This window comes from Phalacrocorax carbo, chromosome 8, assembly GCF_963921805.1.
Source record: "Phalacrocorax carbo chromosome 8, bPhaCar2.1, whole genome shotgun sequence".
In the NCBI taxonomy this organism is placed as follows: Eukaryota; Metazoa; Chordata; class Aves; order Suliformes; family Phalacrocoracidae; genus Phalacrocorax; species Phalacrocorax carbo.
The window spans coordinates 571,128-589,782 of NC_087520.1; the positions used below are offsets into that span (position 1 = coordinate 571,128).

General features: G+C 53.4%; 1 protein-coding gene across 3 annotated transcripts in view; it reads left to right on the forward strand.

Annotated features, from left to right (window-relative positions):
• The window catches only part of PPP2R2B (protein phosphatase 2 regulatory subunit Bbeta), a 114,765-nt gene that overhangs the window by 28,024 nt on the left and 68,086 nt on the right, over window positions 1-18,655 (forward strand). The window contains exon 1 of one of the 3 annotated variants that reach the window (XM_064458206.1): window positions 13,818-14,018. The exons of the other annotated variants lie outside the window; for them this stretch is intronic. Coding sequence (XP_064314276.1) covers window positions 13,949-14,018 — 70 coding nt within the window. The 5' untranslated portion in view covers window positions 13,818-13,948. Of the gene's footprint in view, window positions 1-13,817; window positions 14,019-18,655 lie in introns of those variants that run through there. 3 annotated transcript variants of the gene reach the window in all.

The window sequence follows — 18,655 nt, forward strand, 5'->3', positions numbered from 1 at the left end:
AATGAAAGCGTAAGCAACTCACAAGCAGATGGCAACAAGCCTGCCATGCTAGCCCATGAAGAAGAACCATCAAGGTGTGTTTTTGACCTGCTGCCACATAGTCAGATGTTATTCCATTAAAAGAGGCTAATTGACTTGACTCTTTAACCTAATAGCAGCTTAGACTTCCCTCCAACCATGCTGTTAATCTGAAGCCTTAGGCAACAGAATAGTTGGAGAAGAAAACAAATAATCCAATTGATTAAAAACAGGAGCAGCCTAAGAGCACGGGGCAGAAGTGTTTGTCACTTGGGGAAACAAAAGGCACTCGAGTTCCCTGTATGGTTCTTGTCCGTAGTGTCCCCAGGGCACCACTGCGGGCCATTGCTCCCCATGGCCGGGGCAGCCCACTGCCCCAAATGGGGCCCTGGAGATGCTCCAGGGGGGTCCCAGCCTGAGGGTCTTGGGGCCCTGCAGCTTGTGGGGGAAGACGGTCGAGAGTTGCTGAAAGATGCTTGTTTTTTCAGGAGAGATGCAGGACTGCAGTGACGATTCCTGGTGCACAAGCAGGTCCAGACCTAAGGAAGGCTGGTGCAGAGCAAGGAGCAAGGCTTGGCCCTGCTCGGGCGTGAGCAGGGGCTGCCCTGACCCACTGTGTGGCCCTTGGGGGGTTATTGTGCCTTCCCCACCTTTCTCTCGCCAGGGAGGCAAACAGCTCCCCATCTTCTTCTGGGGGTGCTGTATCCTGAGCATAAGCACACACGCAACTACACAGCAAACAGATTGCCTGCAGATGAGGCCATTTACAATCCTCTGCTGCTCAGGCTGCCCTCAAATCTTTATCTTCTCCTGTTTGTGCTGACTTTGTAATTTTTCAAGGGTAGTTGTCCTTGAGAGGAAAGGCATTGCAGGTTTGCTGTGCTTGACATCACTCTCCATGTTGTCTAAACTTAAAAGCCATAAAATTCACACTGATGAAATTTCACGTGTGTAAGACTGGGAAGACCACGGAGAATGTTTTTGGTAGAATGTCACGGCCGTATTTTTCTGACACAGATTATTTGAGGGCAGGACAGGACTGAGGGGAACATTGCTGTTATACCCTTGACATTTGGTTCCCATAAATTTGGGTCTCAGGAAAATGGAGCACTGCGACCTCTTTGCCATAGTCCGTTGGCAGAAGTCACATACGACGGTGCGTGGATAGCTCTAAAATAGACTCTGCAGTCAGCAGGATTATAAGTGACTCTGGCCGGATGAGGCAAGTTGGAGTGGAAGGGCTAAGAGAGATGAAGTGTGGGAATTGCCTGGGACAAGCTGGTGGGGACCAAGAGCTGCAGGTGCTGATGTCTGTGGTTCGTCTGGGGAGGAGGCGGGGATGCAGCCTCTCATCCCCGGATATCCTCTGCAGCAGCGCAGGTGCGTGTTGCTGCGGAGGAGGTGGGGTGAGCTGCTAATACATGTGAATCAGGATAATCATGTGACATATACTATTCAAATGCCCTTTTTTAATTAGCACAATTACTTGTTTTAGGTGAGTAATCATGGTAAGACTGCATACAGGTTGGCATCCAGAAGACTAGGGTGTTCAGTGTTTCATGCCTCAGTAGTATGCTGAAAGTCCAGAGAACATACTGATGGATTGATGATACTCATGCTAATGAATCAATTACTCTCCATGCGTGAATGTTTCTCCCTTTAAATGTTCAGAAATCATTTAAAAACATGACAAGAATGAAATCAGTTTTGTTTATTAAATTGGATTAAAGTAGCCGGTTTCCCATATGGACAGGGGCAATTGGATTTAATGTTACTTTGCATAGTGTTCCAGTCGCATCTTGGTGGGGACAGTTGTTTTAGGAAGTAATTTTTTTTAAAGGACAGAAAAGTCTTAATGATCACATCATGACATTTCAGTGTAGGGTTTTATATGTAGTATAATACTGACCTCATTGCTGGCATTGTTATTATATGTAATTCGGAAGCAGGCTTTGGGGAAGGCGGGTACGAGTGTGAGCACATGCACATGTTTATGCTCACGTGTAACCCATGTGCTAGACTGGGCTGCTGCTGGATTCATGATTTGGTCGGGGCTATTAGATTTCCTTCCCTCAGGCATTTTATAATCTGTTTAACATAACACAGTCATTTGTCTTGTTTGCTGACTACTCAACAGATGGATTTGTGGTTTTCGTAATTACTACATGAACGTTAATAAGACGTGATATCTTTTATTAATTAACAGTTTTCCAGGTTTGTTTTTCCACATGACGTGAGGTAGATTATATCTAAATATTGGTGACATACAAATATTAGTTTTACAACGTTAGCTTTTTGAGAAGTTGTGCAAACTTTTAAGGCTTCCCATGGTGTCTTTTTTTTTTTCTCCCCTAAGCTATACTTCATAATTATTTTCTAGTAGCACAACTGGTTTTATGTTTTGTTAAAGGTTGGTCTCTCCTTAGTGTAAGGGGAGCATAGACCTGGCTGAAGTCCTAAGCCATTCTCTATATTTATCCTGCCTACGTGGCGTTTTTTCATCTCATTTATATCCTTGTGTGATACCCACATCCCATCTTTCCTCCCAGAGCCTTCCAAAAGTAGAGATCAGTGTAAACGAGTACGAAGACTGTGTCCCACCGAGGAAAGAAAAGCTCTTCCACCACTGGGATGCAGCCGTTTCTGGGAGATATTGCTGTGCAGTGGTTGAAGAGAAGAATGGAAAAACGAGGTCTGTTGTCCTGGGAAACGGCGAGGGGCTGGCAGTGCAGGGCAGGGCACCGCAGGGTTTGTTTTCACGGGTGAGACCTCAGTCAGACCCAGCCCTCGTGCTGGGATGCCGAAAACAGGGTGCATGGTTTTGTTCCATGGTGGAGCAGTCCCCTCTGTTACCCCGGCAGGGGCCAGCGGGGTACCAGGGCAGACACAGGGATGGGGACCCCAGCCAGGCCCAAAGCCGTGTTTCCCCAAGCTGCCACTTTTATCGGAGGCACCTGCAGGTCCTGTGGAGGAGGAGGCAGAGCCCCAGGAGCGATCTGTCAAATTTGAATGCTGAATTCCAGGTGTTCACAGAGGATGAATGAAACGGGAATGACGTGGGAGGGAAGGACTGTACCGAGGGCAGTGCCTGCCCGCAGGGCTGGAGCCGCAGACGCTCCAGTTGCTGTTGATCACCACTGCGTGTTTGTGGCTCTGGGTCAGGGAGCAGCATTACCAACTGAATTTAGGACCACGTGCACGTAAGAAACATTGAGCGGGAAAAGCACAACACTCCTTGACCCTCCGTTAATGCTTAGGTGCTTCGGACACAAACACAGTTTAAGCTGAAAGGTTCCCTTCTAAAGGGCTTTGTTTATGGGATGATATAGGATAACATATCATACCATCACAGGATGATGGTATGGAAACGCAGGCGTGACGTGAGCGCGGCGCAGCATCACCCCGCCGGCGTGCAGCCTCGGAGCGCTCCCGTTCTGGGCTCTGGACTCAGCCGGGCTTTGGCGGGCGGCTCACGTGCACCCTCAGGGCCACGGCTGCCATCTCTTGCGGCAGCTCAGCCGTGCTTGTGGGACGAGTGGCCCTACAATACCAAAGAGGCGGGTGAATCAGAGCACGTTGTGATAACTTTGTGTGATTTTACCCATACCAGAATAGTTTTGTCCTTAAAATACGTTCTGCGTTAACCGAAGCACGCGTGAGGCTGGGCTGGCTCTCCAGCACTCGGCTGAATTTCAGACCTAGTTTATTGCAATGCACTGCCAACAGACTGCATCCTTCTGCCAAGGCAGCTGGGGAAGAAACACGGTTATCAGCGGGCAGGCCCTTCGCCTGCGTTGGTTGTCGCTTTGTGAAGTATCACTACAAATTTACAAACTCCTGTGAATGTTGAAACAGTCGGCAAGTAGGTAGCTACTTACAGGCTCTTTCGGTTGTCCGGCTTTCAGTATTGCAGGCAACAACCGCTTTTTTTTGGCTTACCCAGTTTTGCGTTACCCACCAGCCTGGTTTTGAGACCCCATCCATCCTTCCAATGGTTGCGAAACTTCAACTAATCCCGATACAGGTCGAGATTGCTGCTCTGCCAGACATGCAGTTTCCTTTTCTTTGGGGAATTAATCCTGTCTGACTGATTAGCCTTTCTGCTTTCGATTTTACAAGGATGGCCAAGCTGCATCTGGGTGTTTTCTCTTCTGCTGCTGGATGACATTTGAGGACAGGCAGAATGATTTTTATAAAGCAATAATCCCAGTGCCAAGTGCACAATGCTGTAAAACTTACTGCGCTTGTGTTACAAGATGTGGGCAGCCCTAGTTTAATTTATACCATCATTTCATTACTTTTTGATGTAGTCCATATTCAAATTAAATGAAAGTGGTGGAGTAATTGCAGTTTAGGATATACAATTCAAAATGACCTAATGTGTTGGTGTCTCATATTGGCATATGTAATTTCAAATAAAATCCACCTTTAGCCATACAGAATTTTGCATATTTAATGCTAATTTAGCAGAAATAAATGCTAAATAGTCATTCTCACAAATAATAACTCACCCCAGGATACGTGGGGAAGCATCTGAGTGCGCAGTATAAATATATTACATGAGAAGCTTTGCTTTTCTCTGCACTCAAACTGATCTCAGTTTCTCCTTTTGTTGCTGCTTCTGATCATGCAGATGATGGATAAACAGTTTACAGACCTTTGGTTGTTTGAGAGATTTCCAGGTGGTTTTGGTTTGGGGATTTTTTTTTATATTGTGGTGTGTGACTGGCATCTTTGATCTGTGGAATTGTTTTTTGCCTTTGGCTTGACTGAAATTTTTTAAGCAGGAGAGCGATGAATGCGAAATGGCTTTTGGAAGCCAGTTAACACACGTACGCGCCAGCAGCAGCCAGTCCCTGAAGCTGCTGTGGAGAGCCCAGCCTCCGTACGGCCCGTGAACAGCAGATGAACAGGGTGGCGTGCAGCTGAGGTGTGCAGCCAGCTGAAGATAAGCAGATGACCTTCGGTATAATTTTACAATATCTGTTCCACTCAAATGCACATGCGAGTTCACGTGTTCCCCTCCTATACAGTCACCTAATGTAATATAAATCATTTTGGGAGTTGTATCTCTGTATGAAATCGTGGAATTAACATGGTGATTTTCTTAACCAACTGAAAATAAATCATCAGGGAAATCCAAGACCAACATCCTGCCTTTATTTTTCCATCCTGTTCTCACTAGATTTGGTTATTCAGCCTTAGACTTCCTATAATGGCTCTCTCATGAACAATGTTCCAGTGTCATCTTGCGTTCCCTTTATCCCTTGTATCATATTTCACTGCAGCAGACTGTAAGCACTTTGGGGCAAGGAGCCAGTATTTATATGTTACACGGTGCCGCGGACATGGGCTGTGTGCTCTATATATAGTGCTCCAAGTCCCCAGGAGACCTCCGCACTGGTGTCTCATGGTGGTGTCTCAGACCTGGATGCCCAACCAACACCAGTCAGGTTTTGCCTTTCCAGTGTCATGTGCGGTGGAGTTTGTTACTCCAGTTAAAAGCCAAAGGCAAAGGAACAAACAAAACCCGGACACCGACAGAAGACCTCATTTGTAGCACTGCTCAGAGTAGCTGTTCTCAAGCAAAAACGTATTCCTTAGCATAGACTGTGCTCCACTGGTTCAGATGCACTGGTGCTGTAACATGCGGCCTTAATCTTCAGCAATGGCAAATCCTATTTACTGTGTAAGTATTTAAGCTAATTAGATCTCTGATGTGAGGGACATGTGACAAACAGCTCACACTATCCTTTAAAGGACGTTGAAGCCTCAGACCCTCATGAAATATTCTGTGCCTCATTCCACACATCATACGTGTTCTGCAGTGTATTTAGCAATAATATAATTTAGTCATTAGTATTACTTTAATTTAGGAGTTTAGGAATTGGTATATTATGACTAGATAATCCGTACAGTAAAGGAAGAAATAATTCATAATGAGTTTTTCCTGGAAGCATCGTGTTTGCATTGCAGTTGCACAGTTATGGTATCTGTTGCATTACGGAGTGATTTGGTAAAGAGAAAGCTTCAGAAGAGCCGCATTTGAAATCAAACTCCTCTGCTGATGCCTCAAATAAGAGCAGTATTTTTCCTCAGGTGGGGCTGCTGTATGAAGGTCTAGGCAGGCTTTGCAGTAGCCGCAGAGGCACCGGGAGGTGGGAGGCTGGTGTCGGTGGAGGAGCGGTCAGCGCCGTGGGGGACCGGCCCGGTGGCAGCGAGCCCGTGCCCGCGGCAGGGAGGATGCGCGGGCTGGCACCAGCGGCAGCGGCACGGCCCAAGCCAGCCGCGCTGTCACGGGGATGCTCTGCCGGCAGAGGACTGAATGCCCAGCGGGCTCTCCACGAGGCGTCGATGCATCCCCCAGGGCTTCCCCGGTGTGGTGGGAGCTTTGTGTGGTGCTGGGCGCCCAGCCTCCCGCACGAAAGGCTGCCCTGTCGCCTTGCTTTTCAGCTCCGTTTAGTGCTGGGGCAAGGATCCTGTGGTTGAAGTATGACTGCAGAGAGCAGGATGCCCGGATTCCTGCAGATGCTTGGCTTTGGGAGCATTTATGCAGGCTTTCACAGACACAGGTGATACCAGAGCCAGGCCCCTTGCTGCCATGCTGGTTTTGGTCAAAGTCAAAACACTGGTAAGGGGAGGTTTGTGTACAGGGAGCTGGAGGGTGCTGGTACCCCGAGCGGCTCTGAGTACGGAGCAGTGTCCGCCTGGATGGGCGATCACACTGAAAAAATCACTGAAAAATCTCGGTGGTGGGTTCGTCCCTGCCCTCACAAACCCCGCTGGGGGAGCAAACGTGGCGTATGTGTGCTGCCGAGCAGTCGGTTGCTGAGGCCCCCGGCCACGCGCTGGGCTCGGCGTGGGTCGCTGCGTTGAGGCGCCCGTGAATCCAGCTGGAGCTCCCAGAAGCAGCGGTGCCGACCGTGGGGCTGCTGTGGTGCTCAGTGGCATTGCCCCGCTCTCGGGAGAACGGCAGGGCGATGAACTGCAGGAAAATAAGGCAACTTGCTGAGGAATAGCCAGTAGATAATCCAGGTCTACTGCTTAAGAGGCACAGAAATAAGACTCTTCTCTAATTTCAGTGTAGTCCGTTGTTATTTCTCCCTGATTTGTCATGTCACCTTTGCAATCCGTAAGATAAACATGTATTTTCTTATATATCTAAAGTTCTTATATATCTAAAAGTACCAGCGAACAGTATATCCAAGGTACAGGATGAGATAATACAAAGGAAATACCAGAAAACATGGTTGAGAAAAGTTATTTCTTACCTGCTGTATGTATATATCGCAGTCTGAACTCGCAGGAAGAGTTTCTACTGATTATCAGCCCTGATAATTGCAATGGTCATCAGTTATCACTGCTCTCAGAAGAGAAAAAAATGAATTGTGAAACCTTGATCATTTAGCACAAAAGCGTTTCTTCTTCCAAATGGTTCTGCTGCGATCAAAGATGCCGCGATTTGATGGTTGCGCTTGGTGACGTGGGAGCGCCTGGCCCATGCGGTGCTGACACAAGCCGCCGTACCGCACGGGCAGCGTGTGCACAGCCGCGCACAGGCACAGCTACGCGTGCAAAATCCGACACTACCTGAGCAAAATCCGTGTAGTTTGCACTGAAAAAAACCGAGCCCCACTAGCTCAGTTGTAGCTCTTTGGGTATGTGTGAAGGGAGCGCAATGTTTTGTCTTGGAAGAAAATGGGTGAGAAGCACTGGCAATGGGCACTGGGTGGGGCTGCTCAAAAAAAGGGCAAAAGCAGTAAATAGGCAAAGGGAGGCTGTTTTGAGACCCTGGCATAAAATGCTTAGAAGGGAAAGAGTAAAAACAACGAAAGGCCTGCTAAGATGCCGCAGAAGCTGGTCAGTCTACTTGAAGATAGGAGAGAAAACACTTGAGAGCAGCTATTCCCTGCGCCGGGCGGGTGTGTGGCAGTGCTCATTACTGCTGTGCTGTTAATCATGTACAGCTTGTACCAGTACCAGCAACCGCGCGTAGCCGGGGTGAAGGCCAAGTAGATCAATTTATCATACGACCTTTGGGAGGCAGAAGTCTTCGCCTACTTTGCATTCGATGAACTGATTCTTCCCTTTTCTGCCCCGAGGTCCTGACCCTTGTTCTCCGTTGTTCGTGAAGGAGAGGGCTGCAGCTCGCCCTCTGCGTGTGACCTGACTTCCCAATTTTCTTGATCTTGGCTAATCCAGCAAATTATTGGTCTTCCTGAAGTCATGCTAATTAAGCTTCATGTGATTGGGACTTCAGCCCGGATATGGGTTACAGCTTCCCCAGCTTTTGTACGTGACTTGAAGCTAAAAACGTGAGAAACAAGCTGACTTAGTATAGCAAAATCACAGTCAGCTCTGTTGGTGTGCTACAGGAGAGACACAAGGGCACAGATCCAGAGCACGGGCTGGTGTGTGTGCAGGGGGACTCGCAGACGTTCCCTGGTGACCGCGCAGCAGCCCAGCCCTCTGTCTGTGGGTGAAGAGGATGGCTCTGCACGAGGTGTTCCCCGGGAGGATGCTCATTCGGAGCATGTTCACCCGCACTACGCATCCCGTGATGGCTGGATGGGACTGGTGTTTGCTGGCCAGCACAAGCTGGCCCCCTTCCCAAGCCTTGCCCAGGCTCCCTGGGCTGTAAACAAGCAGAGTTGGTCTCTCTCGGCACTCAGCCCTACGGCGGGGATAATACTTATCCACCCGCTGTGAAGCGCTTGGGTGTCCGTGGTCCTCTGTAAGGAAAGGTCCCTGACCTGGTGTCTGTGTCTCTGGTTCTGGATTGAACCACCGTCATGCTGGACTGGGTGCTGCCTTGAGAAGGCTTTGGGAGTGCCGTGCAGCAGGGACAGGCACGGGGCTCCAAGCCCCTGTGCGTGGGAGTGGGGATCGGAGGTGCTGAGCGGGTGATAAAGCCCCCAAAGGCTGCTGAGGGAGGCTGTTTCTCCAGAGGCCGTGCAGGGTGCTCGGCTGTGGGGTAGCTGGTGTAATTGTCCAGTTACTGATGGCAATGCGCTTGCACTGAAAGGCCTTAATTCCTGATTCACTCCAGTTTTCCCACTGGTGCCTGACACAAGGACTTGCCCTGCTGCATTATGTTCCCCTTGTGTTGCTGGAAACAGTGTGTTTTTGTACAGGGGATACATGGTGCCCGAGCCCTTCAGCTGGACACGCGTGGCAAGTGCAAGGACCAAGGGGTCAGCGATGCCCACGGGTCCAGGGCCATGTCTGAAGGTACAACCATGCGCAGTCTGTTCTTCCCAACGTGCTGCTGGGCAATGAATCCCGCCAGTCCCGTGCTGGACGCCCCAGGCAGTCCCATGTTTGCACCTCTGGAGGGAAGCCTGGCTTCCAGCTCATCTCTGGCTGAGAGGAGGGAGCCGCTAGCACCCAGACACCGGGTTTCAGCAGAAGCTGGACCCCTGAATGTCTGCTATGGTCACTTAGAGGTGCTGCTCCCTGCACCAGTGGCCGGGGCTTCCCACCAGCCATGGCTGTCCCAGGGACACCTCACCTATGGCGTTGAGTGTATTCAGCACTGGCGATCATGAGAAGCCCTGGGTTCCCATAATGAGGCTTCTCTGGCATGTGCAGCACGAGGGTCTCTGCCCTGGGACAGCCCCTTTCCCTTTGGGGTCATCCCTTCAATAGGGGCCAGGCAGCCACCAACCCCATTGGCTGACACCAATTACACGTGTGATAATAGGAGTGTAATTACCCCATTTTTGCTGCTTAATTAGCTTCTCAGATTTGAAGTGCTCTGTCTACTGGAATCTGTGAGCTGAAGGACTCGGAGCACATTTATAAATGCATTGGGAACTGGACATGATGAGAGAAGTTGTACAAGAGCTTACGTGCTCTCCCTCTCAGAATATTAATTTTATGAAGTGACCTTCACCCAGATCACAAATTAGGTGCCGACTTTGGTGCAAGTTGCAGATGGTGTCATGCTAGCACTGGTTTTCCTCCCTGCACAGAGATGGGCTTTCAGTTAAGGCATGCTCCCGTACACTGAAGTTATGCAAACCTGGTTAGTGCAGATAGCGCTGGCCACCGACTGCGTTGTGTCCTGAGTTTGGTAAGTCTACAAGCACGCCTCGGGAGAAAACTTCTTTCCCACGTAAGAAAACAACATGGAGTCAGCTGTGTTTTCAGAGTGGCAGTGGCCTTTCAAAAGCCTATACTGGTCTAAGGGATTGCATCACTTCATGAAGTAGTGATTGGCACGACAAATGTCAGGAATTCCAACTAATTTACGTATGCATTAAAGTGCACCGTTGAGAAGGATGGTTCTCCTCTTTCCATCATGTGCAATTACATGTTCGTCCCCGTTGTGATCTCCTCTAGGTACAGTTAGTGCCTCTTCCAACACCCCCACTCCCACCACGTGCCGGCTTCCTCGGGGAGTGCCTGCAGCGCTCCAAAGCAGCGTCAGCTCTCGTGCTCACCGAGAGCGGCGCGGAGAAACCGCCCGTCTTGCCGTGCCCTCTGGTGCGTCCGTTTCCGTAAGACATAGGTCATGGCACGGGGGAAGCTGCGCAGCAGCTCAGTCTCCCAAGAGCCATCTTCCTCCACGTGGCGACAGCGGTCAAAGACGCGGCAGGGTGGGAGCTCGTCCCGCCCCCGGGGAGCGTTTCCCCATCCTGCCCCGGAGCAGGAGGGTGTTGCACCTGCATGAAGGGGCAGAGCAGGGGCTGCAGCGTCTGCCCACGGGCTCAGGCAGCCGCGCTGCCCACACGCCCTGCGCTGGGGCAGAGCAGAGGGGCCACAGGGACGCCCGCTGCCAGCCCCGTCCCCTGGACTGGGGAGCGGAGCTGTGTGCACGTGCTGTCGCCAGACCCTCTGCGCAGGCTGACGTCCCGGCATTGCCCAGCCAGTCAGCGCTAACGATCCGTTAATCAATAGAAATCATTCTTACAAGTTTAAAAGAAATGTTGTTATCTAATAATATATTTAGCAGTTAAAAAAATGAGGCTAGCTTTTTAACCCACACCAGTAATTGGGAAAATAGATCTAGTGCTCATGGATGTGAAGGTAAAATAAATGAGCTGAAGGAAGTTTTGTGCTGAGCATAAAATCAGAGGTTTGGTTCAGTTATTATTAACAAACTGCTTAGGTCCAACAGAAACCTGTGCACAGGGGCTCGTAAACCTATTCTAACTGAAGCATAAATCAGTGGAGTGGAAAGTGTCCTGGCTCTTCAAGAGATGTCAAAGTATGTAACACGGTGGACACCTGGGGGTTTGGAAAACAGTGACAGCTACAAGCTGACCTTTGGTGAATTTAATCTGCAAATGGATTCCTGCTTAGGACAGCTAATGCTTTTAGTTATTGTAAAGGCTCATTCCTGGATTTTAAAAAGCTGAGAATAAATGGATTTCATGATGCAGCTCCTATGCATGTTGCATAACAAACAGGTGGCTTGTGGATGTATTTAAATGACATGGTGTATTGAAAAACTTTGCAGGACTTATGAATACATAATTATAATTCATGCACAATGGGGAGAATAATTTTTCTAGTTAATAAGGGAGAAAGGACTTGGCACTTGTTAAAATGGAAATACACTGACGACGGATCCTGCTGAAGAGAGGGAAGGAGGTTGCTGATTTGTGTTTATGTTTCTTAAATAATATTCATAAGTATTGCAGGGTCTTGTTATTGAGCCAGGCATTGCCTTTTGGCTGAGGCTTGCCATCTGAGATCTGAAGGGAGGATGTGATAAGGTAATATTTGCTTATTAAAAACCTGTCTTTATTTTCCTTTTCTGGAGTTGGGATTGTTTAAGCTACATTGCTCCCGTGTCTTACACGGTGTACGCAAGTGCAGTAACCCTGCAGGCAAAGGTAGTCTGATTCCTGGGTGTAGCATTTTGGTTTCATTTTAACCTTTCTTTTCCTTCTCTCTTTTCCTGCGGGAGGTCTGTACCCTTCCCTTCCCTTTGGAGACAGGAGACTACAAGCACAGAGGTGACAGTTGACTTGTCCAGAGCCAGCAGCAGTTCTGAGTCCTGCTGTGCCGTGTTCGGGTCCGGTGCCCTGCGCTGCAGCGTGTACAAGGAGCTACCAGCAACACAAAAGTTATTTTTAAAGCATGATGTTACTGCTGTGACTCTTTCTAGCCTGCAAGAGAGCGTTGGTAAATACATCTCTTGCACTTTGCCATGAAACCATGGCCAGGTCTTGTGCCTTGTCACAGTGAGTGAATTCAGACTAACCCATGTATCTCACCCACTGCAACCGAGAGCAGCGTCGGCCACAAATACAATGTGTTTGCTTAACTTAAACATGTGCCTGGTGATTATAGCAAGGAACTCACATTCCAGAGTAATTCAGTGAAGGCTTTGGGCATGGAGACTTCAGGCTCATGCCTGTCTGATGAATGCTTCTGGCTTGTCACATCGGTAATCCCAGTATTAATGAACAGCCTGTGATGTGATGCAGTTGGCTGATAAATCCTTGAAGTTATATATGCGTATAAGTAAGTGCCAGAGTTCTTCAAGGCGCAGTTTTACAATGCCTTATATCAACCTCCATGTGACAGCATGTCAGAAAACGTCCTGGGGAGGCAGGCAGGCATCCAAGAGCCTGGGAATTCACCCTTTCTCACAAGGTCACGACATGGGGCAGAATGAGCTTTCCCTCTCTCTTGCCTCTTACCTGAGAGGACCCACACGCTCCTGCAAAAGGTGTGCGGCGGCGCTGCAGTGCTGCGGTGGTGTGGAGAGCCCCTTCCACAAGACATGCATACTGGACGCACTGGAGCCCTTGAGCCTTCTTGCTCAGAGATGCTACCTCCCGTGCTTCCCCTGAAATAATCAGCTCCCAAGGAGGCAGTGCAATCTCAGCGGAATAGAGAACCTAGGCTATAAAATCTTGCACCTTGCCAATGAGATTTTAATTATGATACTACAGTTAGGACAGGAAATCGAGCTGTGGCGCATCACTGTATTTACAATGTTATCCAGCATCTTTGCCCATTCCCTCTGCATCCCTTATTTCCCCTCTGGTCCCAGTAACAATAACGCTCCCTGCTGATGTGGCACTGGGTTGTCCAGATGGCTCCTGTCGAGCTCCACAGTTCCTGCGGCTGACCCCAGCCCTGTGCCGCGGGGGGGCTTGGGCTCACTGTGCTGGCAGGTGGACATGCAGGGCAGAGGAGCTGTGGGGCCTGTGCCCGTGTGTGCCCGGCTCCCCTGCTGCACCCAGCTGGCGCCTCCTTGTCACTGCTGGCGTGGCTGCCCCACGGCCCTTGCTGCACCCCACGGCCCTTGCTGCACCCCTGTCCCAGGACACCTGACGCATACGTGCTGTGGCTCTTTTACTGCCAAGAAAAGGCCTGGTATCAGACCCCGGCTGTGTTCGTGTGTTTGGGGTGGGCAGGTCAGGGGGCAGCACTCCTCCAGGCAGGAGCTTCCCCGGTGGCATGTGTGTCCCCGAGAGGCAAGGGGGTCCCCGGGTAGGAGTGTCCCCCGGCAGAAGCATCCCCCAGGCAGGGGCAGGGGAAGGGGCAGGAGCAGGGGCAAAGACGGGGCAGAGGCAGGGGCAGGAGCTGGGGCAGGGGCAAAGGCAGGGGCAGGGGCAGGGAGAGGGGCAGGGGCAGAGACGGGCAGGGGCTGGGTCACAGGCAGGGGCTGAGACAGGATCAGGGGCTGGGATAGGAGCAGGGGCTGGGGCACGGGCAGGGGAAGGGGCAGCGCCGCGCTCCGCCCGCCCGGGACGCGGCGTGCCCGACGGGGCGGGCGGAGCGCGGCGGCGCCGAGCCGAGCCGAGCCGAGCCGTGCCGTATGGGAGGAGCCATTGGGCTCCACCGCCCCTGCGCCCCCCCACCGCCGCCGCATTTCGCGGCCGGCCGCCGCGGAGCAGGGCGCGGGGGGGGATGATGGATCCGCGGCTGCGGCTGCTGACGCCCCGCGCCCGCCAGCCCGCCGTCAATGGAGGAGGACGTTGAGACCCGCAAGATCAGCAGCAGTTTCCTGCGAGACCACAGCTATGCCACGGAAGGTGAGCGAGTGCCGCGGGGGTGGCGGCAGCCCCTCGCCGCCCGCAGCAGGTGGGAGCCGCCTCGCGCCGGTCCCCGGCCCCCGCATCCGCCCGCATCGCCCCGCATCTTCCCCCTGCGCCCCCCGCCGCGCTGGCGGGGCCGGGCACCGCTCCCCGCCGGCCGGGCCGGGCCGGGCAGCCCCGCGGCGGCGGGTGCCGGGGGCGGCGCGGGGGTCCCGGGGGCTCCGCGCGGGCTGCGCCGTGCGGCTGACCCGCTCCGGTGACTCAGCACCCGCCGAGATTCCGCCGCCCTCCCGCCGGGCTGGGCTCCCCCGAGCCGGGCTTGCGGGGGTCCGGCCCCCCGCACGCCGGAGCGGCCGCGCTCAGCAGGGCTGGCCCCGAGCCGGGCTTGCGGGGGCACCAGCTCGGTACCCGGCCGGTCGCCGCCGCCGCCGGGCCGGGGCAGCGGGAGCCGCCCGCAGCAGCGCCCTGGGCGGCCCCCCCCGGAGCCCCGCACCTCCCGCCCGGGCGGCCGAAGCGGATCGGGGCCGAGCCCCCGGCCCCTCCGGGGACCCCCAGCCTCTCACGCGCCGCGGGGCTCCCCCGCCGCCCCTCGCCGCCGGAGCGGAGCCGCTGCCCCGGCAGGGCCCGGTGCCGCCGGAGGCTGCCGGGCTCCCGGGGAGCGGGAGGGGTGCGGGCGGCCGCCGCGTCGCAAGGTGCTTCCTTAGCTTCGGCCGCGTTCGTGGCTCCCGCAGGTAGCCTGTGGCTGTAGCTGCGTTCGCGAGGCTAGGAAATACGGCAAAGACTGGTGCAGTTCATCTTACAGAAATTAAATACTTGTCTCAGGGCTATTTTTCCTACAAGCCTCTGTGGGAAGAAATACGTATTTGGACTTGTGTGTTGCAGAGGCGAGGGGATGCCAAAACTGTTAGACACGCATAATGTCATATCCCCGGTAAGCTTCTGGGTGCATCTGAACACGGTTTCCCGTAATGGCTCGGGGAGCCGAGGAGACAGTGTGGCCATGTTCGGTTCAGGCATCGGAAAGTGAGCTGCAGCCTGCACATGACGCTGCAGCCTGCCACAAAGAGGCAGGCTCCACCGCCGGAGGTGGCGAAGGGACGGGGACACAGCCGCGGCTGCCTCCGCTCTCCTTCCTGACAGCCCGAGAGCTGTTGCCTTCACATCAGCTCTGTCACAGCCTCATCGCAGGAGGAGAATGCAGCTGCTGTAAAGCAACACCGGATCCTCCCCATCCTTCCCGGTAGCGCTGACCCCTTGCATGAAACTTCAGAAAATAGGCTCGACACCAGAGAGGCTGAACAGGATTATTAATAGCTTAATTAGTAGCTGAAGAGGCTTTCCCCTACTGTTTCAATCTCCTAAGGCTCTAGAGGAAGCCAACATAGGACCAGATGTTGGGAATTTTATGGCTCCAGCACATGGCTAAACGAGGGTTTATCTACCGGGAAAATCTTAGGCTTAATATAGTAATGGAAAGCTCTGGATACCTGGTGAGCCACAGAAAATGATCTTATGCAAGTCTGCATTGCTTGTGTGTAGCTGAAATGTGAGTGCTCGGCATTGACAAACCCCCAGAGGCAGGGGAGGTGACGCCCCGGCGCATCCCTGCTCCCTTCGGCGTCTCAGCCGTGGGCCTGGGTGGCAGGCGGACACGCGGGGCCACGCTGGCTTCCTCGCAGCCGGTTTGCCAGCACAGGGGTGGAGGGATGTTTCTGCTGGGAAGGATGGCGCGTGGCGCTTCCCGGAGGTGGTGTGGCCGGGATGGGGCTGAGCTCCCGTACTTCCCAGTCGTCTGGCTCGCACTGCCTTGTGCTGTGGTCCATGGAAGGATGAATTTGCCGTTGCTGCATTGTAAAGGCAGCTGCAGCAGCCAGCAAATACAAAATGGGAAGGACCAGCCCTGTTGTGACCTGCTGAGAGCTCGGTTTTCCTGGTCGGGAAGGAGGAAGGGTTGAGATGAGCCCGCAGTGATTTCAGCCGGTGACACCGGGAGGGCTGGGGGTTTTCCAGCTCAAGGTTTCAGTGATAAGATCCAGTCCATCTAGTGATCTGGGGTGAATTTCCCCAAGCTGTAAGCTCGCTTTTTCAGAACAGCCTGTGCATCGTACTGGAAAACTATAGCAAACCTCTCCATAGAAACGAAAGAGCCGGAGGTGTTTGTGCAGCAGGTAACCAGCGGAGCCAGGGCGATCCCCGTTGCTGTGGCGGGGCTGGAGGAGGCACATGGGAGTGTTTAATGGCTGCGTATCAGCTGGGAGTTTCTCTTCGCCTCGTGCTGTTTAGGACTTCTGCTTCTCCGTGCAGTTGTTCTGCTCGAGGAAGGCTGAATGTACTTTGAAATGGTAGGTCTTGCTAGTTCGGGGGGAAAAAAAATTAAGGAAGATAATTCAGTTTTATTTTTTTCTCCATGTGAAAGCAGCATACGCCTGAAACGATGTGGTTGGAAACTCGTCTTCTATTAAAAAAAAAAATCCTCCCAAAGCCTGTTCAGAAGGTGAAGATTTGCTTTGGAAATGAAGGTGTCTCTGGTGTGTCAACTGCGGGAACAAACGGGGTTATGTAATGGGGTTTAGCGAAGTGTTGTTGTCACTTAAATAGGTCTGGTATTTTTATGCAAATGCGGGGTGAGGATGGTATTTCAAAAGCACACACTTGAATGCCCTGTTCTTGTGTGGTGCTCAGAAGTGCTGCTAATGAAGGAAGTGCAGCCATCGTGCTAATTGACTTTAGTTGCCAGGGAATGTTAAGTTGCAGAGATGCAGGGCACATCCCCCCGCTGGTGTCGCAGAGCTCACCCGGGCCCAAGGAGCCGGGCGAGCTGGGTCCAGGGCCATGCCAGCGAGGTTGGTCGCTGGCCCAGACCTCACCGCGCCGCCCCAGAACGGCAGCTCTCACGTGAAAAATGTTCAGAAAATATTCTGGGTTTGTTCTGCTGCATAAATCCACCTTCATTCACAATTCTGCCTAGCGCCCAGTCAAAAGTAGGACAGATTGAGAGTGTTTGAATACAAACAAACCGTTTGAGTAGCTTCCACTTTTAGACATGCTTGCTAGAGTTGTTGAAGGGCCCTTCATTCCCCTCCCCCTGCCAAAGCTGGCCCATTCCCAGTAGCTTGCCCCAAAACGCCCGACTCCTGAAGCCTTCGAGCTGTGGGTGTGACCTCTTCTGAGTAGCATTGCTGTCCACCTGGCAAGCCCCTGGGTGCTCTTGGTGGCTGGGTAAATACCTCCAAACAAAGGAGGAATGGCACAAATGCCCCTTTTTATGCTCTGTGACAGTCATGACCGAGCCCGTGTGCTCAGCGGGTTCAGTGGGACAGGAGCAGTGGCCGTCATGGCTCAGCCCAGCAGGACAATGCCTGATGAACGAAGGTGTTTCACATCTGTAGACACCCGCTCCATCGTAGGGCAGGGTCTTGGAGAGAGGAGGGCTGCTGAGTGCCGTCTTACCCCAGGGCAGGGGGGTCCCTCCTGGGGCAGGAGGGTACGGCGGCAGGGCTGGCTTGGGGCCGGGGCTGCCTGTCCACCCTCCGCAAGCTTGGCCAGGCACGGCCGCTGTGCACGGTCCCGCCGGGTGGGGACGGGATTCTCCTCTCCAGCTCTGTCCCTACGCCGTTCTGAGGCTGCGGGGTGTCCTGGGCTCTGCGCAGAGAGCCTGCGGAGCCTGGCCCCGCAATAGGCATGGCTGGGTGACCCGTTCGCGTGGAGACGTATCCCTTCCCGCCGGCTCGGTAGAACGGACGGGAAGATCTCACGGGGTGTGACGGGCGCCCGGTGCCCCGGGCTGCTCTGGGGAGGGCTGCTCCTGCCCTGCGGCAGGCACCAGGAGGAGTCTCTGGGTGGGGTGTGCGTTTTGGGGTGTGCACTTGGGCTGTACGTGTCATAGTGCAAATGCTCCCAGGGCTGGCGATGGCTGTAGGTGATACAGGTGCGGGTGCTTCACCGACACCCACGGTTCCCAGCAAAGCCCTTGGAGGAGGAGCGGTGGCCTCACACCTGTGGCCGCTCAGGGGAGGTGGCCCGTGGCCAGGTGGTTGTGCAGCTGGAGGAGGACCCTTGGGAGGGGACCCTCATCCCGAGGCCATGGCATGGGCCAGGTGTGTCCTGGGGCTGTCCTGGCCCCCCCCAGCAGGGTGTCCCCATCTCCTGCCGGCTCTGCCAAGGCATGGGGCTGACCCTGCTGGGGCTGTGTGGCCTTGGGGACGTGCCGGCTGCTGCTGGGCAGGAAGGCCATGATGCCCTGCAGCCGCTCCCCAGCCACCGCTCGGCTGTTCCCCATGTGTCCCTTTTCCTGGGGTGCTGGCCCATGCCCCAGCAAGCCTTTAATCTCCTTGAGGAGTGTTTCCCAAACTGAATAGATTTTGCTGTTGAGAAATCTATCACTAAGCCTTCATTTCCTTTTCCTAGTTTAATCTTGTTACTTCCAGCTGTGACCCCCTTGCCTCCCTCAGTCATTCCCATCTGCCTGTGTTGTTGCCTCGCCGTGGTGCTGCGGGAAGGAGCTCTGATGCCGGCCCCCCTCTCCCCGACACCAGGGACACGGCTGCGTGAGTCCCCCCACCAGCACCTCTGGGGGGCCTCTGGGCACCCGGGAGCCGTCGGATGCGTAAGCAGCCTCCGCGTACGCAGAGGAC